A 26,204-nucleotide genomic window follows, 5' to 3' on the forward strand; every position below is an offset into this window, starting at 1 on the left:
TATTTCAACTTTTAAATACTTTTATTACAAATATTAATAAAAATATTTTTATTATTAATATTCATTATTTTTATAAAAATAATAAAATTAAAAATGGTCATTTTTATGTTTCGAGTCAAATTATATATTTTCTCATTAAAAATATAATTATTATTTTTTTCCCCACTGAGTTTTTAATATTTTTATTAAAATTTGTATTTATTTATATTTTCATTAAAACAGTATTTTAATTTCTTAATTGTATTTTTTATAGTTTTACTATATTATTGTTATATAGTATTTTTTATATAGTCTAAAATAGTTTGCATTAATATTTTATTAAAATTTGTATTTATTTACATTTTCATTAAAACAGTATTTTTATTTCTTAATTGTATTTTTGATAGTTTTACTAAAGTAGTATTGTTATATAGTATTTTTTATATAGTCTGTCAAACAGTGTGAAGTATGCCATGCTAAATATTTTAAAGCCAAATCATTGTGTAGGTCACACTGCAAAAAATGTTGCAAAATTCCTAGTTCGTGTACTGCCACTTATGAGCCAAAGAGAGATAGAGAGAGAAACAGAACCGCTTTAATAAGGCAATTTGTATCTGTAAAAGGAAACCAGAGTATGTTTTGTTGATGTGTGCCTGCTTGTGTGTGGGAACACATCCCTGCACTCAACAACCTTTTTCTTCCACTAAACCAAGCGTGAGCACAGAGGATGTGTAAGAATCCTTTCATTTTAAACCAGAAATGTGTGAAGTGAAATAACATTCATATGAAAATGGGGAAGTGTCAACAATGGAATATGTCAAGTGAATGACCTATTTTTTTTCAATCGTTTCTGAAATGTTTGCATGACACAGTACCTGAATATATTTTTCCCCTTCAGTGATCTTCTCAAGAGTGTTGTTATGGGAACCAGCAAAAGTGTTCCTAAAGATCAGAGTCGAAATTTCAAACTTGACCCTGGACTTGCTTTATTACTTTTTTTGGGTTACTTATTAAATATTCAGGGTTGTATTTGCAACTGCACAGAAATGAAAAATCACAAATGACATCTATTTAATATCTTAAGTGTTGCTTTTCAACTGCAAGAGCACAAGATCAGTCTCATGCATCTTAAATGTTTCTTCAAAATTAAACTCCTGTAGAGTTTCAGATAGATCTTAAACTGTGCTTAGACTTGTCAACGTACCAATGTCTGCAGTCAACAGTAAGAGATCTCACTATGAACTCATAAAAACTGATTTGGTCCATTGTTGTTTCTCCAAAAAGGATTTTCAGAAGAAACATCTCAAAAGGAAGTGGATACTTAAATGAGATCTCCATTATATCTCCTGAGCAGCTTCATTTTCACACTCTTGCGTGGAACAAAAAACATTCATGAAGTATCTTTAATATCTCAGTTGCTTCTCAAAAACTGCAATGCGATTAAATGGAGAGAAAATTGAGAGTTTACTTACAGAAAACACCTGCTTTTTAGACATTTCTCCTGAGAAACACTCATGCATGCATCAAGAGTTTCAGAAGACATCTCAACAATGTCTCAAGCTGTCATATTTCTCATCATGATCTCAAACATTTCTCATGAACTTCTTCCAAAAGCGAATCATCTGAGCTGTTGTCCATGTCAATTTTAAAGCTCTCCACTCATACTGTACAAAGTATGTGTAAAACAAAGCTCATACTTACTTTAGGTCTCCTGAGCACTAAAAATGCAACCTATGAATACTCCTCAGTGTGCCAAGAAAAAGCGGTTTCAAGGAGAAATTGACTTCAGTGTCATTTTAGAATGATCTAAATAGAACTGGTGTTACAACAAAGAAAAACTGAAGATATTCAAACTTTAAGATGACCTACAGGAACATTTAATGAGCATTTTATGAGATCTCTTACCGTGAAAAGGTTGCACAATCTTTCAAACTGATGTGATGTTGAACCGTTTCGTGGGGGATGCCTGGTGTACGAAAAAAAAAAAAAAAAAAAAAGAATATTCGAATCTCAAAATTGAAAATCACATGCAAACCCATAAACGAATATAAATGTACAGGAGGAGATGTTGAGAGTTTAAAGGACGTTTCCATGTTTTGCATATCTGATTGTAACATAAGACAGACAGCTTTCTGCAAACTTGTTCAAGTAATGGATACATGTTAAGGATCTGTTCTGAGACGCCTTTTAAGCACACTGTGCACAGAATTATGGGATGTCTGTGATTGTGGCTGTAATTTCCTGTGAAATGTGTAATTATGCTTTCGCAGAACTTGTCAAGGCTGTTGAGAGTAGGAGGGAGATAAATATATAAGAGTATTCGTTCATGCTGAAAGCAAGCGAGAGATGAAAAGAAAGATAGATTGATGGATAGAGAGAAAGAATGGGTGTTTCGTTTCCTTCAGTGATTTTTTAGCTAATGTCTTGTATTTCTACAGTCTGTTATCTTATGTCCTTGTCTTATGACATTCATCAAAGAACGTTGGACATCCATATGTATGTGAGAAGAAAAGATTCAATTTTTGGACCATTAAGTACTTACGTATCAATGTTCTTTTTTTATTATTATTATTTCTAGAGTTCTGTAGAGAACTACTAATAACTGATTTAATCAAATTTTGTTCCCCAATGAAATTTTAGGAAAAACATCTAAAATTAAATGGATACTTACAAGAAATCTCCATTACACATGAACTACAAAAGAGCATCCTTTTTCATTTATTTATTTTATTAATTCAAAGCTGATTTTCTCACTCTGCATGAGAAAAAAGAATGAGACCCACTATGTGTTTGTGAACAAAAGGCTCAATTCTTGGACCATTACATACTTTCAATGGTATCAATGTTCTTTTTAAACAGATTTTGGTTTTCAAATGCACTTCTGTTCAGCTGAATTTTTCCCAAAGGATGGGCACTTCAGCTTGAATTTTCTGTCAAAGCATGAATTATGGTTCAAACTGGCATCATTAAAGGCCCAAAAATTCACTCCTAAACGGATTTCAAAGTTCGTTTCACTCCAAAATACATATTAATTCATGGTTTGGCCTAGTCATTGAGTTCAACCAAAACTGAAGAAAGTTTGTTGTGGTTTTGGAATGAGTAACGTTAATGAACGTTAGCAAATCCCTTCAGAAATCAGCCGGCATTGTGTTATGCTTTTAAAGCGAATTTTGCTGTCGTTATTTAATTGGTTTCACAAGACTGACTTTAATCGTCATATTTAAAGTCCAAAGACCATCCAAATCAGCTTTTTAACTGCAGGTTCATTCAAAGTCCAATAGATGGCAGAATACACCAACACGTCATAATCTACCCCAAAATCTGTCAAATCAACATTAAATCAACATTCACCTCAAAATCATTCTGTTAAGGTTTACTCACCCGTTCGTCGTTAGGTCCGTATCTTTATTTTGCGGAATACGATAGGACAAATTCTGTAGAATGTCTTTTAATGACAATGAATGCTGTTGTCACATCCCCAAAACTAACATAAAAGCAGTCCTTATAGCTATATGTCAAGTTTTCAAAAAGTAATAATATCTTTGTGTGAGGAACAGACATATTTACGTAATATTCGCTGATAAAAGGCATATTCCACTCAAGTGGGCGGTTGACCGTTGTACTTGAAACCGGACTGGTGAGCTGAACTCGAAAACCGGATTAATCACTTTTAAAGATTGATTCACTGCAGAGATTCGACTCTAATTAATCTTTCATTCACGAATCAGCCACTATTCTAATGTAAGATTAGGAACGGTTCACGACAAGACATTCTTAAAACGTTTAGTTTTGGCGCCCAAAATATTTTGTAAGATTAGTCAGTTATTTGTATCGAGTGATAAAATAATTTAACTAATTAAACACACACACACACACACACACACACACACACACACACACACACACACACACACACACACACACGACGATTTACTAAGTTAGGGACCCTTCAAGAGCGTTTTGTGTTTTTTTACGCTTTTCAATCAGGTAGGTAAAATCGCCACGCTCCCCGATCGTCTCGACGCTCTTTGTGTTAAATGTGATCAGACAGCGAAACGAAACACACCGACCGTTGTCAGGTGCCTGGAACCACACCGACGCAGATCACAGTGCAACCACCAGGTTTTCAACAGCCTTTAACATTCATATCACCACCTTCGATCTTTAATCAGGTTAGTGTTTGTTTGGTTTACCTACTGAAAGCGTACGAAATGAAAGCAGGGCGCGTTTGGTGCGTTGCAGTCCACTGCGGAACACGCGCACATGTGTTATACGTCTTTATTTGGGTTATTTATACACTAAAATCAATGGATAACAAACGCATTAGGCGTTTAATCCTTAATTTGATTATCAGTTTACATATAAACCTTACAGCAACATAATGTGGCTCTTCTGTCTTAAAGTGATGGTACAGTCGTACTTTGATGTAAACCGGGGTGGCGTTACTGATTGTACTCGAAGGTACTTTCAAGAATACCATGGTGCTACGAATGTTTAAAAAGCCTTGGTAGTACATGATATTATGTCCAAACCATGTTACATATCAGTGCTTTTTTGATCAGGCTATACCATTAGAAAGCCATGGTAAATGTATAAAAACAGTTTGTACTTTTTTGTATACAAACACCTACCGCATGGTTTTACCTTGTTACTGTTGTATTTTTTTAAGTTAACTCGTGTAAATACCATGGTAATGGGTATTTACACGAGTTAAATACCATGGTAATAGTATTTCTATTTAACTATGTAATTATCATATGATGATAATTTAGTTCTATGGAAAGAAAGTATGTTTAAATGTCATGACATTAGTGTGATACTATCACTTTACCATAGTATAACCACAGTAACGTTTTTTCTTTAAAAATGTATTACAGAGTAACCTGAGGTTAAATGGTGGTAGGATCCACCTTATGTGGTTCAAACCTACAACCTTTGGATTGCCGGTCTAGGCCTTTAATCATTAAACTACATTAGAATTTGGAATATTAGTGTAGTTATTTAAAATGGTTTAATTTTGGAGTAGTGTGGTGTAGTGGTTAAAGAGCTGAGGTGATTAAGAGAAGATTTCGGGGGTTGAGTTCCAAAAGTGCCAGTTGATGAAGCCTTTAGATCACATTTCATAGTGTAATCCATTAAAGAGGTTTTTAAGTTGTCATATTGTCAGTTTTGAAGAATAACTGGCTCTTCTGCATCATATATCACTGTCTATGGGTTTCGCAGATCACTGCATAATTTAATAATGTGTGCAGTGTTTTATAAATGTAATATTGATGCATTTAGTCTTCTGTCCCGTCACAGAAAGTCCTACAGCAATCTGGTTCAAGTCAGTATACGTTTGTTCGCTTCAAAGTCGCAGTTCAACTTTCATTGTTAGTGCATACTGTCAATACTTTTTATCATTGTTCAGATACAAAGTGAATTTTATTCTGTGACAGTTTCAGTTGATGGCTATTCATTATATACCAGGTCATTCACAGTGGCATGACACCCATTCATTTTCAATGGAGAGCCGGTGTCGACTTCCGGCGACACGGGCAACAGTGACCATTGGCGAAGGAAGGAGGGCGTGTCAAGCGATAAAAGTTCAGAATTCTTCAACTTTATGCAAATAAGCAGCAAATTTCGCAAGCGACAACCAAAGGGAGTAAAGTCAATAGAGAGCACATGATTCATCTGCTGTAGTGGAGTGTTACGGGGTAACTAGTCAACCATTAGTGGGAACGCCCAGAAGGCGAACTTAATTTGCTAGCCACAAGCAACAAGCAGCGAAAAAGTCGGAGGTGGTGTGAACAGTGCTTAATAGTTTGTTCAGATCTGTAGCCTTAAGGCTTGTTCACACTGGCACGAGAATATTGCACGTGATTATCGCCAATGTTTAACGCCTTGTGACTAAATAAAGGGCGCCAATGTTAGTTTGCACACTGACACACAAAACGTGAGACGTAAAAGCGTAATTTTTTTTTTAAACGCCTTGGCCTTGTTTTTTTGATTTGACGTGCTGTGTTAAAAACTGCCCAACCAATGAGATTTGCGATTTTGTTTACGTGCCTGGAGCTGCTGAAGTTACAGTTAAACAGACTTGTTGGCGCTAAAGAACAAAAACGGTCTTGCCAAGCACACTTGATACCTAACAACGAAGAGAAAGTAAAGTAAACCAAGAAGATGCATCGAGGCAAGATGAATGTAGAGCTGCTGGTCTCATTGGTGTCTGAACACAAAGGGCTTTATGGCAAAAGCGACAGCAACTACAAAAATCTCGATAAGAGGCAGTTGTTTTGGAGAGGAATTACAGATAAAATAGGATTTGATGTGTATCGGGGTATTTCTGTTTTTCATTAGGCACCATCTAATATCAGGGTGTGAATTTGCACGTTCATTAGACTCATCGCCAGTGAAAATCGCTCGAGTATGAACACAAAAGACGTCTAGAAAAACGTTGACGATAAGCATGTGCGATAATCATCCCGTTGTATACGAGGCTTTAATTGCGCACAGCAGTAATTGTTAATCACAGTTTGCCTCAGAACACCAAACTCCCTGATGTCAAAACTGAACTGACTTCACAGGATGGCGAAACACTGATAACCGGCACAACGTCCATGTTGTAACATGATCAGAAATTTCCTGTGTGTTTTAAAGTGTTTTATTGCCACACACATCTTTATAACTTCCTGTTCCTGGGCTGCACTTGGTCTCATGTGTGATGGTCTGGACTTAGGCCATACGTTCAGTGTAAATCAAGAGTCTAACCTTCGGTATCAATGAATAGCCTTTGACCTTGGCCATTCGTTTCAAGTCAATTGCCCCCGCTTCAGCTACATGGGCTTCTTTTCCACCCTGTTTACTGTAAATGTCTTTATGTTCATACCTCTTGAACTTGTATAAAAGAAGCTTTATGTGAGTTAATTTGTGGAATGTGTGTGGGTAGCGTTGGGTGGGTGAAAAGAAGCTGTGGGTGTGAATGATATAAATAGTGACTCTTTTCCAGGTAACAGAAGATAGTTTGTTTCACCAGTTCAGGAGGTATACTACTTGTTTCACAGTCTAGGCTTAAGCCTAGTCCCTGACTAAAATGTAAGTCTGAGCTGTTTCAACTGAAAGAAACTTGCACTGATTGTTTTGTCTCAAGAGGCACATCAGTAATGTTTTTTGTATGGCATTTTTATAAAATTACTTAAAAATCCTATTTGAACTAGGATTCAAATAGGATTGAGTCTTGTAAACCTGAGCAACAGCAAAACGTTTGCACAGGAAAAAAACACTTAATTTTTTTTCTTTTTCCGAAACTGTTTTCAGAAAAATGGCTTTGGTAGAGTTCAGCCAAAAATGATTTACCCACTGGCCATCCAGTATTTAGATGAGTTTGTTTCTTCATCGGCACAGATTTGGAGAAATTTAGCATTATATCACTTGCACACCAATGGATCTTCTGCGAATGGGTGCCGTCAGAATGAGACATCCTCTATTCATAATACTGATTTCTCCAGTGAAAAAGGTGTCTAGTCTGAATCAGGAGAGAAATATGCATTGTCTGAAAGGGGAAAAAAGGAGATCTAAACAAATATGTCGGTGGAGTTTGATGTGAGACGACAATAGGGGATGGAGTTTCTCACTGCAGGAAGCGTTATTATGAATTATGAACACATATTTTGGCCAGAAGTGATGGTTTAAAGTTAAAACGCCTTAATGGTGGTTTTGTTTCTAACAAACATGCAGCTTTTCTGGATTGCTTGTAGATTATTGTAATGTTTTTATTAGCCGTTTAGATGCTCAATCTGATGGCACCCATTCGCAGAAGATCCATTGGGGGAAGTCGTGGCCTAATGGTTAGAGAGTCGGACTCCCAATCGAAAGGTTGTGGGTTTGAGTCCCGGGCCGGCAGGAATTGTGGGTGGGGGGAGTGCATGTACAGTTCTCTCTCCACCTTCAATACCACGACTTAGGTGCCCTTGAGCAAGGCATCAAACCCCCAACTGCTCCCCGGGCGCCGCAGCATAAATGGCTGCCCACTGCTCCGGGTGTGTGCTCACAGTGTGTGTGTGTGTTCACTGCTCTGTGTGTGTGCACTTCGGATGGGTTAAATGCAGAGCACAAATTCCGAGTATGGGTCACCATACTTGGCTGAATGTCACTTCACTTCACTTTTTTTTTTTTGGTGTGCAAGTGATATAATGCTAAATTTCTCCAATGGTGAGCAAATGAAGTAATGATAAATTTCTCCAAATCTGTTACAATGAACAAAGAAGCTCATCTACATCTTGGATGGCCTGGAGATGAATACATTTTACACCAATTTTCATTTTTGGGTGAACTATTCCCCGAGGACATGCCTTGCCGAGGAATGCATTTCTGTGGCAGTTACATTTGAAAGCTGGAAGCGGTATCTTAAAAAACGCCTGAAGATGTCAATTTTAATTATGTAATGACTTCTGAACCTATTTTTAGGACACTAACATTCACACATTCAGAATATTGCTCTGACAGCAGGCCTCAGTGTGAATAATTTTGCCTGTGTGTGTAGCTCAGGAAAAGGCCCTTTTTGAACTGGAGGAAAGCCTCGCACACTTGGATCAACTCTTGTGTTGTTTGGCTGTCAAATATCAGTTGCAGTATTCTGGCTGAAGCTCCTTTAAAAACATCCTGGTTGCATAATGGCCCTGTTCTGAAATTTGGTGTTTTTCAAGATTGTTGTACATGCCCTGGGGCTGTATTACACAAACATCTAAAGTTCTAAAATCCAACATGATCTGATTAGAAACCAATGCCCGTTTCATAATTTAGTGAACTTCAACTTAAAGCAAGTTCAAGGAAATTAGATTTTCATTCTTGTATTTTCTAGGAGGGACACTTTATTTTTGGACCGAAATCTGTGTAGTACAGGATAATATTATCAATATTATTGATAATAATTTATTTCCCAATTAAGACTGCAAATTCAACATTTTCTCTCAACTGTTCTAGAATGAATGATTATTAGCATGTTTTAGAATATTGCAAAGGCTGTAGTATTTTTCTAGAGTGGATAGACATTCGCTTTGGAAATGTGTGCATGTATATGTAACTCTTTTAATGAGATGTGCACATTTCACTTTGACTTTTTTTTGCACATTTTACATGTCATTTGCAGGTCTTTGCAAGATATTGTTGATTTCTATGACAGTGTTTCCTGAATCAGAGACTGGATCAACCTGTTTGTGTTGCTTTTTGACCCTTCAGAAACATGTACTTGCATGAGAACCCCGAAGTAATACGGATAGGAAAAAAACATTGCCATAAAAACAAAAAAATTTGCAAGCTAAAAAAACAAGATAGTCTAATTTTTGACTTTTGGCAGCATCATTATGTTCATTTAAATACTGTACTTTAATACTTATGAACTGTGGTTATATAACAATCCTGTCTCAACAAATTCAGAGCAGTAAAATGTCATTATACACATCTAAGTGTGATGTTTAAGTACAAATACAGTGTAATTAGTTTTGTGGTGCCACACTGTGCAAACGCCGTCTATTTACACAGATGCTATCAGAAATAAGTATTATAGAAATGTTTATTCAGTAAACATGTAAGATAAAGTGTTTGGAAGTGGTGAAATTAAAATTTGCAGTTGGAAACCGTACCTCCATTGTGTACTTCCCAGCAGTCTTCGACAAAATAGTTAATTTTTAAAAACGATTTATTATTAATTGTATCATAAAATTTTAAGTTAAATAATAATGTGGTATTCACGGTTTCTTGTGATGTTTAAGTACAAACTAGGATTATAAGTATTGTTGACACAACTGCAAAATTACTTTAACAGTTAATATTGAGAATATTTACTTTAGTTGTCAATATTTACTTGAGAGACATTTGGTTTTAGTTTAAATGAATCCTTCGAGCTAGAATTTGTAGCATTTAGTAATTCCATTAAGTGCTTCTCAGCCGTCGGTGTGATCAAATTAAGAAGACTGGAAGAGATGTACATCATTTTATTAAAGAATCTCATCAAGAGGTAGGCCGAGTTTTAATCGTAACACCTATCATATGCAAATTTAATCAGGCCTAATACATTAAATGGAACATTTACTTTAGTAAGTAAGTAAGAAGTCTTAAGAGAATAAACTTAAGAAGAATAAACTTAAGGTTTGGCATTTTTTTTGCCATTATGTGGTGTTGATCAGTTAGCCCGATAGTTATGATATAATTCGACTAATCAAAGTTGCTTGTGGCAAAAAAAAAAATGGTGTCAATTTTGGATACGTCCACGTGTGCATTACTGCGCAGCATAGATAAGTTTCCTTTAAAATCATAATGCAAATTCTGTCATGCGATTTTAAGCCCTCATAGCCTTTTGCTTGATAAAAGATAACACTGCTTAGTTTAGAAAAGCACTAGATGTTTGCGTATCTCAAGGTAGTGTGTACAAATGTCAGAAGTTCTCACAATACTTCTCCTCTCAAGAGATCCTCCTCTTTCAGAAAGAACATTTACAGTCTGTAATTAAGCATGATACATTATAATAGTTACAAATAAATTGCTTAGAGAAATTGGTAATCTGATTGTAATTATACTCTTTTATGGTATAAATAATAATAATAATAATAATAATAATGGAGTTTAGTCACTGATACTTTAAAAGACCTAAGCCTGGACTTCTAGTCATTTATCAAATTAAGTAGTTTTGTTCATATCTATTAGTAATTAAGTAACTTTTTAGCAAGACTTTATACAATTTACTCTGGTTTGTAGTACTGCTTAAAACGATTTAGAAATTGTTGATAATGGAACAGGCATTCCAGGATGTAGATGAGTTTGTTCCTTCATGGGAACAGATTTGGAGCAATGTAGCATTGCATCACTTGTTCACCAATGGATCCTATGAATGGGTGCCGTCAGAATGAGAGTCCAAACAGCTGATAAAAACATCACAATAATCCACAGGTAATCGACATCACTCCAGTCCATCAGTTAAGGTCTTGGCAAATGAAAAGCTGCATGTTTGTAAGAAACCAACCCATCAATAAGACATTTTTTACTTCAAATCGAGTCCTCTATTCATAATATTGATTAATTTCTCCAGTGAAAAAAAATGTCTGAATCGGGAGAGAAATTTGCATAGATCAAGTAACGTTTACAAGCAAAAACAGCTCTAAACAAACATATTGGTGAATTTTGATGTTTTTTTTGTTTTGTTTTGTTTTTTCACCGGAGAAAGAGTTTATATGGATTGGGCTCATATTGTCTCAGGAAGTGACCGTTTCAAGTTAAAATGCCTCGATGGATTTGTTTTTTTCAAACATACAGTTTTTTAGAAAAAAATAGCTTGAGTGGTGTGAGTTGGTTTTTATCAGCTGTCTGGACTCTCATTCTGACGGCACCCATTCACTACAAAGGATCCATTGGTGAACAAGCGAGGTCATCTACGCCAGGGATGGTGAGTAAATTGTCATATTTGGGTGAACTGTTCCTTTACACTGACTGAAAGGTATTTTATTACTCTATTATGTTAAACCACACTATTAAATCTTTTTAAAAGTGGCCTCAAAGATTAACTGTTACACCCACTGACTGACACAATACAGATTAAAGGATCTAACTTTCAGCAGCAGATGATGTAATGTATCACATTTCTGGGCCACTGGTCATAGTTATTATTAAACGTGAGATTAATGATATGAGTATGCCCTATTTGCATGTCCTGGGGGTTGTTAAAATACAAGTATCAGGTTTTCTGTAACAAGTGTTGTTAACCTAATGGAAAATTAGCACTTGACCTAGTTTCTTTGTGGTTATGTGGCATCTTTTGCTTGCTGGTTTACCGGTTTGTACTTCAAGTGTGGATTTTTTTTAATTTTCAGTTTGCATTTCCTTAGACGTTTATAATCACTTGTGAATAATTGACTTTTGAATTAATCTGCCTGAAGTGGGAAATATGTGTTGGCAAACTGTTGAATCATGAACAATGCCTGGATGAGGGAGTTTCATAGCATCCTGCTTCTGTAGAACCTGAGCAAACTTTGTCAGACAATGTCAATGACATTCGTACTTAATTTCTATATATATCAATTTTGCACGCATTTGGATTGTTAAAGGAAAGCATTGTTTGTCAGAATGTGAATATGCAAAGCAAATAGATTAAAAAAAATTGATTGGCTGTGGTGTCACATTATGATAGTTATAATATCATGCTTTTATGCAGCACTCTATATGCAAAAAAATAAATGGATATTTATATATAAATAAATTTTTTTTTATTTTTTACTTTTAAGAAGTTGTTAAATTTTACAATTTGACCATTTCAATGTATTATTAAATACTTATTAAATAAAATTAAGTTATTTAATAATAAATGTATTATTAATGCATTTTAATCATTAAAATGATTTCCAGAAAAGTGAAAACTTTCTTTTTTTCATATAGCCCTAAATTTAGGTTAGTGACAATATCATGCTAGAGACAATGCATGTATGCCAGCTAGAGTATCTACTTTATACGTGTTAAATATATAAACAATATAACATTTGTTCTAGCTATTATCCCATATTTTAAACCTATTTGATTCTGTTACTGTTACTCAAGGGTGTTTGTCACAGTGGTTTTTATAGGGATGTAAGAACTGCTTCACACCTCTGCCTACAACAGTAAATATCAAAGGTCACATAGTATGTCAGAAAGGGCATTGAAGAGTTTCTCAAACTGGTTATTCTGGGATTATAGGGTCATCAAGGGTTCAACCACATCAGAAATGTCAACAGTTATTGTGTGTCCTTTGTGCCCATATTATGTAGCATCCCTTTCTGCTGACTGTATTTAAATCTGTGCCCAAATGCAAACAAGTATAGTGTTTCCCACAGGTTTAAATTATGCAGTGGTAGCTCTTATTACCCACAGCACAAAAATGGTCTAATACATGTGACTAATAACAAATAATGTTTGATTTTTAACAATATGTTTCATTTAAGCCTATTAAAATTCATGTTAATTATATAATTATATATAGGCTACTATTACATTTTACATTTTCATATTGTGCATTATTATGCATTGTAAATTATGCAAAATTCATGCATTTAAATGGTAGAGTTATATTTGCTTTTCATGTAGTGTCTCTCTCAGTAAAAGGGTGAAATCTATGGGTCAATATCACTGTAGGGTTTTTTTTAATGTCCTTTACATAAATAACTCATTTGTCACGATGACATAAAAATGAAAGGGTGTGTTGTATTAGGCTAATTTTTATATTCTCAACCAAAGCATAACTCTGCTCTTTAGAGTCATTTTCTAGATTTTGGGAAAATGGCCACTTCTGGACCTTGTCTGAGTTTTCTAGACTCTTTTGAGTGGTTGCTGCTTGCTAGAGTCATCTTGCTGCACCATTTCTAGGGTCTTTTGAGTCTTTACTAGGACATTTTTGGGGGTAATTGTCATGGTCTTCTGTGCAGATGTTAAAGCACGTGAGTGGTTTCTAGGGCTTCTGGGCCATTTGCATGGTTGCCACCCAGGGTCGTCTGAATTTCTTGGGTATTTTGGGTGGTCACTTGTTGGTTACTAGGTTTCTGGCTTATATTTTGTTAGGGTCATCTGGCAATTTCTGGGTAGTTGCTTACAGGACCAAATCTCTTTTTACTGTATGCCAATTAAAAAACTTTACTGCAAAAATATTGCCTAAAAATAATGTCTTTTTTGTCATTTAATTGTATAAGCCTTTTTTTTTTTTTTTTTCCAAATTTTGACTCTTCCTGTTCTTTCCAGTGTCTTCATTGTGATGGCGCATCTGGTGGGTGTGTCTCTGGATTGACTCATAGCGTGCGGTAAAGGAATGGACTACAGTGAGGAAAAGAACGAGTAGAGGCCACACCCCCAAACATCATGAAGCTCAACCCATCCTGAATCGCACGCGTATCACACAATCGCACAAACGAACTGCCTCGCCATGGGCTCTGTGTACCTGTGGAAGTTGTCCTCCCAAAAGCTGGGATTCTTCTTGGTGAGTTTCGGCTTCATTTGGGGGATGATGCTGCTTCATTTCACCATCCAGCAGAGAGCGACGCACGAAAGCAGCACTCAACTACGTATGCAAATATTGGACCTCAGTAAGCGATATATCAAAGCCCTTGCGGAGGAGAACCAGAGCGTGATGGATGGACCCTACGTAGGCACCATGACTGCATATGGTGAGTCCTTGTGTACCAAAATATTCTGTTTGGGGTGTGAGTTATGGTTAGGATGGTAGGTTTATGGATGGATTAATTCAGGGTTCAACATATGTTCAGTTTGATGGGATTTATGGCTCCTGAATTCTTGATTTGTCTTTTATAATGTTGAATCTGCATTGATGCCTGCAATCCCAACATCACAATATTTGCAAAACAGCTGAAAATCATGCATTCTTATATATATATATCAGCCCATATTCCTTGTGGATATTATAATACAGTCCCAGTCAAAAGGGACTGCTTTCCCATTCGTGTCTCCAAACATTTGACTGGTACTTTATATAGAAAGTATAAATGTAACTTCCATTCACGGATTTGCGCTCGTTTGTCTTCACACACAGACAAAACTTACTAGAGAAATGTGACATAATATACCTCTGTAAATAAATACAATATAAATTCACATCTCGTGCAATTTAATGCCCTTTGAATTTCACGTGAAGTCCACTTCGCAGGGCACTTATGGTCAAATAAGACAATGAATGCTGCTGCCTCAACAAGAAACCATCTTACTGAAGTGAAAGTGATCTCATTCGAAAGAGGGGCATACACTCGATTCACGTTCAAAAGGGTTCCTCAAACTGATTACGAAGATATGGCCATTCAAAGTTTCAATGGTTTTCCATAGACTTAAGTTTTAAAGCGTTTCATCCAGATCGCCAGTTGCAAACAATGGAGCGTGTCCTGCTGAACAAACGAAGTTATTACACCATTTCAAGCATTTTATCTGCATTATATGTTCTGTAAAATATATATATATATCTGTATATATCGACAGCATATCAGTGCATATTAGATTCCTGCAATCATAATGTCGCAATATTTCAATATTCGCAAAATGTCTAATAAATCATGGTTTCTTGGTGTTTAAATGTAAATTTCCGACTACAAAAACTTTCCGAGTTTACACCTCATCATTTGTCTGGATTTATGACATTTATGTCATAAAAACAAACTGGCAAACAATGTTAAAGCTGTGTTGATTCCTGCAATTGTAACATCACAATATTCGCCAAACGGCAAAAAATCATTATGCGCCGATTGCCAACAAAACACATAAAAACACACTGTATTGACTGTTCATGTAACGTTGGATTCTTTGGGAAGCTGAAAAAGGTTATCTTTCCCTCACATCCAAAAACACACTTTTTTGAAGACATTCTTCTCGAGCAAGTCCAGTGAAGGGCTTCCAATGATGTTTCAATGTAAATTTCAACCACGTAATTTCAGAGTTGACCTCATTTGCATATAATGTTGATCTGTTTTGATTGCTGCAATTGCAACATTGCAGAATGATTAAAAATCATCAGTTCTTGATGTTTCAGTGTCTATTTTGATTACATGGTTTTGTACTTGACATTGTATGTCGCTCTGCGTACATCATCAGTCAAAACCAAAATGGAACAAATTTTCTAGTTCACTTTTTGTTCAACGCTTGCAGTAGAAGTTCTGAATGTTTTCTGCTCAAATGCAGCTCCATAAACAACCTGCAACCTTTGAATACATTTAAAGATGGTGTGAGGAATAGAGAGCCGTACTGTGAAGAAAAGCCGCAGTAACCCAAAAAACTGTGGGAGATGGAACACTGCAGTTGTGCAATTTGCATCCAGCAGTCAGTTTGAAGACCGTTTTTCCTATCAGCTGCATAAATCGACATGGCCGCTGATCTGCTGCAGCACTAAACCTTGTATCTCAACTCCTCTGGCTTTGTCTTTCCTGGCACAGTTATCTTCCACTGCATGTTTGAACTTATATTTAGCTCTCTTGAAAGCCTGAGGCTGCAGCTGAGAAGCAATGCCATGCAGAAATCGCATTTGTGGTCAGCTGCAATCATAACATGCAGTGTTTGAAGAGACAGCACTTTCGTTCTAAAACAGAAGAAACCCGCGATAGTGTCTGTTTTAGCTTTTCTCTCAGCACACAGCCGTCGATAACTCATTCATGCCACTAATAGAGCTTCTCCGTTCGGCAAGAGGTCTCATTATGGCCCACGGATGACTATCGATCCAGAAGCAAAGACACACACCATACAGCTTCGTTCAAACAAAATGCCCATCGTTTCTACCATTAAACTGCTTCTTTTATGGGTTAAGTTGCAATTTGTTGATGTGTTTATCAAGTTCAAGAAGATTCCAGAGGCGTAGGGTGCAATTAAGCCCTTGTGCCTTTTGGGTTTCTTGTTTCTGGTAGGCAAGTTAGTTCCTAGAGAGCCGCATCACTGCGTGCAGGATGAAATGTTAATGCTAATTAAAGGATGCTTTTAGAGGAAACTCAACCGCTACGAGAAAGTACTTTGTTTCCTCAAGGAAGGGAGATTGGGGTGGTGTTGCAGAGCGTGCAAAGATTATTGTATGATCTCAAGATTCCTATATTATATTAATAATATTAATATTATTATATTAGTGTTTAAGTTAGCCTTAAAAGTAATAATAAGTGTTCCTGTAGCTCAATTGGTAGAGTATTGTGCTATCAAGCGCAAGGTTGGGGGTTCGATTCCCCGGGAACACATGATAGGTAAAAATTGATAGCCTGAATGCACTGTAAGTCGCTTTGGATAAGTGTCTGCTAAATGCATAAATTCAATTTTAATTTAATAATTTAATGACACTGTTAAACAGTCTTGTGGTCCAACAAGTATTGTTTGTTCTCAACATTTGTTTTTGCAAAACATGTATAAAATAAAATAATAATAAAATAAAGTAGTATACATATATAAAATATTATATATAAAATATAATATATAAATGCAAATAATACAGTAACTAAAACATTTAAAAATGAGATTATTTTTCTATTATTGTACAGTCGTGGCCAAAAGTTTTGAGAATTACATAAATATTGGAAATTGGAAAAGTTGCTGCTTAAGTTTTTATAATAGCAATTTGCATATACTCCAGAATGTTATGAAGAGTGATCAGATGAATTGCATAGTCCTTCTTTGCCATGAAAATTAACTTAATCCCAAAAAAACATTTCCACTGCATTTCATTGCTGTCATTAAAGGACCTGCTGAGATCATTTCAGTAATCGTCTTGTTAACTCAGGTGAGAATGTTGACGAGCACAAGGCTGGAGATCATTATGTCAGGCTGATTGGGTTAGAATGGCAGTCTTGACGAGTGGGACGGGACCGAGGGACGTGGGAGCGAGGCCGGTGGAGTGATTGGAGATGAGCTACACCTGTTCGACCCGCCGGTCTCGAGGCCCACGGAGGAGATGGAAGGATATAAAACTGGAGCGACGACAGTGAAGGACGAGGGAGGACCAGGCCTGGGCTTTATTATTTAGGTTTTGGTTTTATTTTGTGCGCATCAGTCGTCCGTGAGGGGCTGGTGCCCTGTTTTATGTTTATTTTGTTATTAAAGCTTCATTTCGATTGTCCGCCGGTTCCTGCCTCCTTCTTCCCGAAGATTATGGAGTTTTATCATTAAAAACATGTAAAAAGGAGGGTGATGCTTGAAATCATTGTTCTTCCATTGTTAACCATGGTGACCTGCAAAGAAACGTGTGCAGCCATCATTGCGTTGCATAAAACTGGCTTCACAGGCAAGGATATTGTGGCTACTAAGATTGCACCTAAATCAACAATTTATAGGATCATCAAGAAGTTCAAGGAAAGAGGTTCAATTCTTGTAAAGAAGGCTTCAGGGCGGCCAAGAAAGTCCAGCAAGCGCCAGGATGGTCTCCTAAAGAGGATTCAGCTGCGGGATCGGAGTGCCACCAGTGCAGAGCTTGCTCAGGAATGACAGCAGGCAGGTGTGAGCGCATCTGCACGCACAGTGAGGCCAAGACTTCTGGAAGATGGCGTGGTGTCAAGAAGGGCAGCAAAGAAGCCACTTCTCTCCAAAAAAAACATCAGGGACAGATTGATCTTCTGCAGAAAGTATAGTGAATGGACTGCTGAGGACTGGGGCAAAGTCATATTCTCCGATGAAGCCCCTTTCCGATTGTTTAGGGCATCTGGAAAAAGGCTTGTCCGGAGAAGAAAAGGTGAGCGCTACCATCAGTCCTGTGTCATGCCAACAGTAAAGCATCCTGACACCATTCATGTGTGGGGTTGCTTCTCATCCAAGGGAGTGGGCTCACTCACAATTCTGCCCAAAAACACAGCCATGAATAAAGAATGGTACCAAAACACCCTCCAACAGCAACTTCTTCCAACAATCCAACAACAGTTTGGTGAAGAACAATGCATTTTCCAGCACGATGGAGCACCGTGCCATAAGGCAAAAGTGATAACTAAGTGGCTCGGGGACCAGAATGTTGAAATTTTGAGTCCATGGCCTGGAAACTCCCCAGATCTTAATCCCATTGAGAACTTGTGGTCAATCCTCAAGAGGCGGGTGGACAAACAAAAACCCACTAATTCTGACAAACTCCAAGAAGTGATTATAAAAGAATGGGTTGCTATCAGTCAGGATTTGGCCCAGAAGTTGATTGAGAGCATGTCCAGTCGAATTGCAGAGGTCCTGAAAAAGAAGGGCCAACACTGCAAATGCTGACTCTTTGCATAAATGTCATGTAATTGTCAATAAAAGCCTTTGAAAGGTATGAAGTGCTTGTAATTATATTTCAGTAAATCACAGAAACAACTGAAACAAAGATCTAAAAGCAGTTTAGCAGCAAACTTTTTGAAAACTAATATTTATGTAATTCTCAAAACTTTTGGCCACGACTGTAGGCTTTTTTATGTAAAGTTGGTCTGTAAAACAGTCATTTCATAAGACAGATTTTTTTTCAATATTGTAAATTAAATGTTGTTTTTAAAATGCATTTTAATTGTTATTTATTGTATAGTTTACAAATTTAGCCATATCATTAAAGTAATTTTTTTTTAAGTGATCATGATTTTGTTTGCATTTAAGTTTATAAGTATAAACGTATTCATTAAACAAAATATCTAAATGCAAACAATAAATAAAAGAAATTAAAAATATATTGCATTTGTATTATTTATTTTATTTTATATATTATCTTCCCTTAAAATGTTTTATTATATTAAGCTAGTCTTTAAAATAATAGTAATTTAATTACACTGTTAAACTATCTTGAGCAAAGCTTAAAATGAATATCTAAATTTGCTTCACTTCTAAAATTAATTTTTAGTCTTATTTAATGGATTTAGACACTAATCTTTTACGATTCGTAATTGCAATTTCACTTGGTGGATAAAATGGGTGATTTAAAAAAAGTCAAATCTGGTTTACGCATACTTAAGTTCATATGTAATTAATTTGCTTTTGTCTTAGTTATATAATTGATATTTGTTTGGCTGCATTCGCACTAGTCTTGCACTCTCAGTTTTCATTGCGGTCTCAACCTGATCTGTTCCTGTTTGTTAAATTCAATCAGTGTGCCATCTGTAATGGAATCTGCTTTCTCTTGAAACAAAGAAACAAAAATGATCTGCTCTTCCTGTAATATTTTGCATCTGTACTTTACTTTGTATCCAACTTTTGTATTCTGATCTGCTTCTGCTTTTCCTGTAAACCATAAGCGTGTTTTTGTTTATAATGTGGATCTATATCTCGCTCTAATCTAATCTTGGGCAGTATGTTGTTTTCTGTCTAGATCGCGCCTCACTAGGGCTGAGCGATATTATCGTATATCGACGATGTCTCATAAGTATTGCGATGTCGATGCCAGCAGACGATTATCGACATTATCTGGGAAAAAAATGACATTATAAACCTAGTGAGTTGCAAAAAATATTTTACATAGCCCCATAGTCACCATACAGTCTTTTTGCATGCAAGAATGAAATAATTTAGTTGGAGGGTCATACATGCTAAATATCAAATACATTATAGCTTGGCTACAAGTTTAAAAACAATGCTGCAATTGTTATGATGAAGGAAATTAAGCTTACCATAATTAAATGTCTACACAGGAGATAATGCCAAAAAGTTTATGAAATTTTATGAAAGACATTAACATGACATCAACATGCATTTATCGTTCTTAAAATCACCTCCAGAAAGTACAGCTTTACCATGATGAACTTAAAATTGGGTTCTATTATTTTGCATGGTGGAGGTGGGGCTTAGGTAGATATTATTATCGGATATTGCAAAGTTTTTAAAGGTGATTATCGATAAGATATTTTTGACATCGCAGAGCCCTACGTCTCACTGAAGCTCCAGGAAATGCATCTTGTTAATGCATCCCGTTTGCAGTTAATAAGTCAGACAGTTAGACGGACAGGTGAGGAGACCGTTACAGACACCCAGAAATTATTAAACCAGGTCGAAGCGAAAGATCAATTTGCATTATCCAGTGAGAGTGAAAGTGAGAAAGTGAGCTAGAAAAAGAGACAGACAGAAGGTGTAAGGTCAGATATGACTCACCGCGGTCATATGAATGGTAAAAATGCGAATCCAGCCCGGGGGCTTTGTAATCTGTCAGATCTGGGTCAGACTCATTTAAAGGTCGTCTTACCTTTTTATATTAGAAGTGGTGTCAGCATTGTTGGGTGCCATCTTAACCTTTATAAGCACAATGATGGTTCTTGAAGGTGTTGATTTAGGGTGGTATATGCTTTGAAATATTGAAAATGATCTGGAGTGTTTAGATTCCTTCCTGAATTTATTTTCTATGCTTTTGTAAAATAAAAAAAAAAATAAAAAAAGTTTGAGTATATATTTGTTTGTTTGTTGTATTATGCGTCATGTTAAAGTGCATTTTTATTTTTACATTTAGTTTTTATTTAAAATGTACCTATAGCCAATTTTTTAAAATATATTTTTGTTATATAATCCTTCACATTCAATGCTAAAGTGTTTTTTATTATTGAAAAAAAATGTTCCGAATTTTTATTAAGTGTACAGATAACTGATTTTTAAAATAATGCATTCTTTCTGCTTTTTGATACAGATTAAAACAATTAAAACATTAAATATTTTATTCATAATTATAATTTGTATTACTATTGTTGTTATTTGTAAAATTATATTTTTAGATTTGCATTTTAAGGCCATTTATCATTTTTAAGCTATTTTTTATTTGTAATGGCTTAACAAAAAAATGCATTATCCAAACAATTTCTAAATTAAAAGAAACTGGACGATTACGGCCTAAAATCAAAACCTCGATTTTACCTCGATTACGATTAATGCACGATTATTTTGTTTCCGTTTTGTTTTTTTGCCCTCATAGTAGGGCTGGGCGATATACAAAAAAAAATTATATCTCGATATTGTCAAATTGTTTTACGATATTCGATATATATCTCGATATGTTTGCATTTGCATTTAAATAATAAAAAATAAAACATGATTTTCTTTTGCCCATTAAAAAAAAAAAAAGGATTTAGATTAAACCGCTAATTTAAGCAGTTAAAAAATCTAGACCAAGAGATCACTTACTGCTTTTTATTAAATGAATACATATGTAGGCCTATATGTAACTGAAGCAGTGCAAATTAAGTAACAGTTACAGAAAGTGCATTCTGTCAACTTTTTTTAGTGCATGCAATTCACAATTTAAACTATGCAACTGGGATAAGTATTTTATTTTAATTTTTTTAACAAGTTTTTAAGCTAAGAACACAAGTCTGTCAACTGTCAAAATATATAAATATATATAAATGAATACCAAAGACTTTTGCATTTTCTCTGTCTATATTATGGAAACTGGTAAACATATCAGTGAAATTCCCCAATAGTAATTCCAAATGGCCATAGCCTATGTTTCTCTATTCAAACATCAGCGGTCGAGTAAGTGCATTTACTTTTGCGATCACAAACGCAAACAATACAGTTGAGATCTCACGACAGAACACAGACCGGCTGAACGACGCTTTCATTAGATCGCTCAATTCCAGCTTGTTAGTGTTTTCAGATTATCGTCAGCGGCTCTTCCGCAATGAGGAGTGAGCACGTGCGCATGGTTGCCAGATTGCTTAAAATAAGCAAACACCGGGCAGAAAATGTATCCTTGTAACAGTGGAGCACTGATTCGGAGATTTAAACTCTTTTTATCTGGCAACCGCTATCATTACAGCTCTCGTAGTAGAGGGGCGTAGAGCAGTCAGCAGTTACAGGTTCCTTTTTTGGACATTCGGCGCGTTCTTTTGGGAAAGTATGCTTGAATTTGAAATATTCGATATTCCCGATATATTCAAATTGTACATCGTCATCAAAATTATTCCGATATTATCGCTAATATTCGATATATCGCCCAGCCCTACCTCATAGTTCACTGACAAGGTTTTGTACTGTAAGCAGGGCCGTAGCTGGGGTTAGTGGGCCCTGTTTGAAAGTGTTTAATTTGTATGTTCATTCTGTTTATTTGTTTGTGCTATTTACAGTGTTTAAGTTTTTTCAAGTTTGTAAGTGTCCAGGTACAGAAACCGAATAATTAAATGTAAAATAGCACTGTAAAAATTAAACGTACAGTCAAACCAAAATTTATTCAGACACCTTCAACATTTCTTACATTATCAGTTTATTTGCTATAGTTATGGTAAAATGAAAATGGTAATAAAATATGACAAGAACTCCAGAGTTAAACTGTCAGAACAAATTCATCTTGATAATATCAGATAACTTTGATAGAAAGATATGTAATGGATTACAATCAAACAAAACTACTTTGTTGGCCAATTACCAAGCAATGATTAATTGTGTTCAGTCTGTGGTGTGAAAAGGTTGCATTAGCAATTCCTGAAGGAGAGCTTGGTTCAGTGTTACTGTCTGTGAGACGCTGCTCTCTCTCTGCGTGCGCACCGAGCACAGCGCGAGTAACCAGCTGCTCAGTTCAGCTTTTCCGCGTCTTGTGTTTGAATGCTTTAAAGTATTTTGAATGGTTAAATTGGCAAGTGGCAAGGCTTAATAACATGTGAAAATGATACGCTTTCATGACGACACGCAGCAGCGTTCTGTCAACTGTCCTGAGCGTCTTTTTAGACTGGCCTCAACCAGACGATTGAGATCGACTATTAAAGGTGGAATATTTTTTCTTATTGAAAGCTGATCTGACATCATAGCTCACTATCAGCAGTTATTTTATCTATGTTCGTAACATTTCTTATAGATTATTGCTCGGTGTAAGAGATAAATAAAGATCAGATAAAGATAAAATAGCACAGTACCAGTACGCTGTGGGTTGTAAATAGCATAGTTCCTTCAAAAGTAGAAAAATATGCTATAAGTTTTGAGATTCTTAAGCTACTTTAGTTATAAATCATAGGATAGCGCTGACAACTAGTTTTTGCGTTTCTCTGTGTGCGCGATCTTCACAGCTACTGTTTATATGAGTGTTCGTGTCACAATGCAGCTGCGCGAACATGGTAGCTCCATGTAAGAATACACATCTGTTCATCTAATCGCTTGAATGTCCAAACCATAAAACAAATACAACTGACAAAGTTTAGTGAAGACGCAAGGCTCACCGCTCGTGCGCCATCACTATGTGTTGAATCGGCGTTCACCTCCGTGTTTTGCTTTTATGCCACTGACTGGAGAGCAGAGTCATGTGGCTACACATGCGCTAGTGTGCTTTTAAAGGGGAAGTTTTAAAACGATTAAAAAGCTGAAATAACCGACATGGGAAAATTAAGTCGGTTAGAGGTTCTGAATTTCGGTTTCGATTACTTTGATTAATCATCCAGCCCTAATTAAAAGTTACTTTACCTGCAAATATTGTTGTTGGGTGCTTTTTAAAGAAGTGAATAATGGTGAAAGGGAATATTGGTCAAACTGATTATCGGTTTTATCAGTTATTGCATGTTGAGCTGTTTTCCTTCAAAGCAGTGAGACAATGCTTGTTTTTCATTTCATGGTCCCATTATTGTCTAAGATTTTTTTCATTCCCACAAAACTTGTTACATTGCTGTCTTGCAGCTTGAGGGATTTAAATAGCACTTCAATTATTTTAAGGCTGTTTGACTCATTTTAATGATATTTTAACTTGGAATGAATGGTTTAATATAGATATAGATAGATAGATCTCCAAACTATGAAAGAAGTTACTTTACCTGTAAATATTGTTGTTGAGTGATTTTTAATAGAACTAAATATCGGTAAAAAAACAATGGTCAAACCGATTGTCAGCTTTATCGGTTATTGTATTTTGGTCTGTTGTCCTTCAAACATTGAGAAATTTACAGTTATCTTGCAGCTTGTGGGACTGACAAAAAGGCCTAGATTTAAAAAATTTATGCACTTAAAAAAAACTATCACATGAATGCGACCCATCCCAAAGGTTTTACTGCTCTCTGAGGGATTTGGTAATCATGACGTCCTCATTATTGTTCTACAGCACTCTCTTACATAGAAATATGGATTATCCTCTCTTGTCTCCATCTGTCAGAGAAAATCTGACTGGATTTGGAATATTTTTTTGAGCCAGAAAGAAAGCGATAGAATGAGTTCGAGACATTCAAGTTTAACTTCCATAATGTGACACATTTCTGCATTAAAAATTATATTTAGCAAAAAAAAATGGGACAGGAGTGTTTGGGATTTGATTGGATGGGAAAATTGGGACCGTCTTCACTAGTCATGGATCATTATAAGTACATTTCTATTCAGTCCTTCATCCTTTTTTGAGATGAGAAACACCTTAAAGTATGTAACTGGAAATTAGTTTAACTACGTGTTTGTTCCTGGTTCAAGTAGTCGGCATGAATTGTATGTGAAGGGAATCTAGTTAATGATAGTAACCATGGCTCATTTCTGGGTGACCACAATTAAAGAATTATGCTTATTTGTCCTTCTCTATTGCTATGGTTTACTACATGTGGTTGGTTTGTTTATTTAGATTAAAACTATGAATCACTAAATCAAGAATCAATCTCTACTGACTGTATCTCAAGATTCTGATTCATAATTTCATTAGGATCTTTTTAATAGGGGTGTGCACGGATAGTCGAACATTCGAATATTCGTTCTGCTCTAATTATTCTGTAAATTAAAATGATATTCGAATTTCGCTATATTTTTGCTTGCCATTAAAAAAAATAAAAATCCACAAAACCTAATTCGGTAACTTTCTGTGATTCTCCACGGCATATTTGAAGATGTATGCAAGCAAAAAATAATTAATGAATAAGAACTGCGGGGGGTGTCTGCGGTCTCGGGTGACGGGATGGGGGCTTATGATATTAGACTTCGTTAGTCTGCCACAAATAACAACAACAATAAAATCATGAACTCAAATGTCATTGTAAAAAAAAAAAAGCAATGACTGTTGTAACAGTGCGTAAATCAGACCTTCCTGTTACGCCAGGGGTTGGCAACCTACGGCACGCGTGCCAACAGTGGCACGCAGAGGGATAATCGCTGGCACGCAAGCAATAAGGAAAACTGTATAATGACGTACAGTTTGATGTAATAACTTCTCATAGTCACACAGCCTGTTAGGAGCTACAAATACTATTAAAGTGTGAGAATTAACTTGCATGGATGCACGTGCAAACACTGCACATACTAGGTGCTTCAGATCAAAGCCTCGGTCTAACAGCACTCGTCAATGTCAAAATCACTGAGATGGCCAATCAGATCAAAGTAGGCGGGGTTTACTGTTCACAGAAGCAGAGCGCGAAGCGTCAGTTTAACGTTAAAGAGAGTGAGGTAAGATGAAGCTGCAAATCAATTAACATTAGTCAACTTTTAATAATACGTTTTACCATAGAAATGTTAAATGACCTAAAGCTATATCCAGTGATGAAAAATTTTCTGAAATATGGCCATTTTGAGAGAAAGAAAGTGGGGGGGGGGGGGGGGGGTAAATTGTCTCTCTCTGCAGACAATGAAGCGATTTTGCCCCTTTCTTGTTGAGAAATATAATGTAGCGATTCAGTATCGATTAATAAAAGTAGCGTGACAACACTCATAGGTTTATGAGCTTCTGAATGCTACTTTTTGCACAGCACGATCTCAGATCTCTGTGTGCGAGTGGTGTGTGTTGTGTGTGTGTGTGTCTGTGTGTGCACGTTCATCAATTAAAGCAGTGCATTAACGTTGATTAAACGTTAAAAAAACTTTTTTTTATCGTATAATAAAAAATTGTGTATGTACCGTTT

The 26,204-nt window shown here is 35.9% G+C and overlaps 1 protein-coding gene across 1 annotated transcript in view; it reads left to right on the forward strand.

Annotated features, from left to right (window-relative positions):
- The first annotated feature begins 3,913 nt into the window (after positions 1 to 3,913).
- mgat5 (alpha-1,6-mannosylglycoprotein 6-beta-N-acetylglucosaminyltransferase) overlaps positions 3,914 to 26,204 on the forward strand; it is a 68,404-nt gene continuing 46,113 nt past the window's right edge. Inside the window, exons 1-2 of the mRNA XM_059543069.1 lie at positions 3,914 to 4,151; positions 13,717 to 14,138. Of these exons, the coding sequence (XP_059399052.1) occupies positions 13,898 to 14,138 (241 nt within the window). The 5' untranslated portion in view covers positions 3,914 to 4,151; positions 13,717 to 13,897. The remainder of the gene's footprint in view (positions 4,152 to 13,716; positions 14,139 to 26,204) is intronic.

This window comes from Carassius carassius, chromosome 48, assembly GCF_963082965.1.
Source record: "Carassius carassius chromosome 48, fCarCar2.1, whole genome shotgun sequence".
Classification (NCBI taxonomy): Eukaryota; Metazoa; Chordata; class Actinopteri; order Cypriniformes; family Cyprinidae; genus Carassius; species Carassius carassius.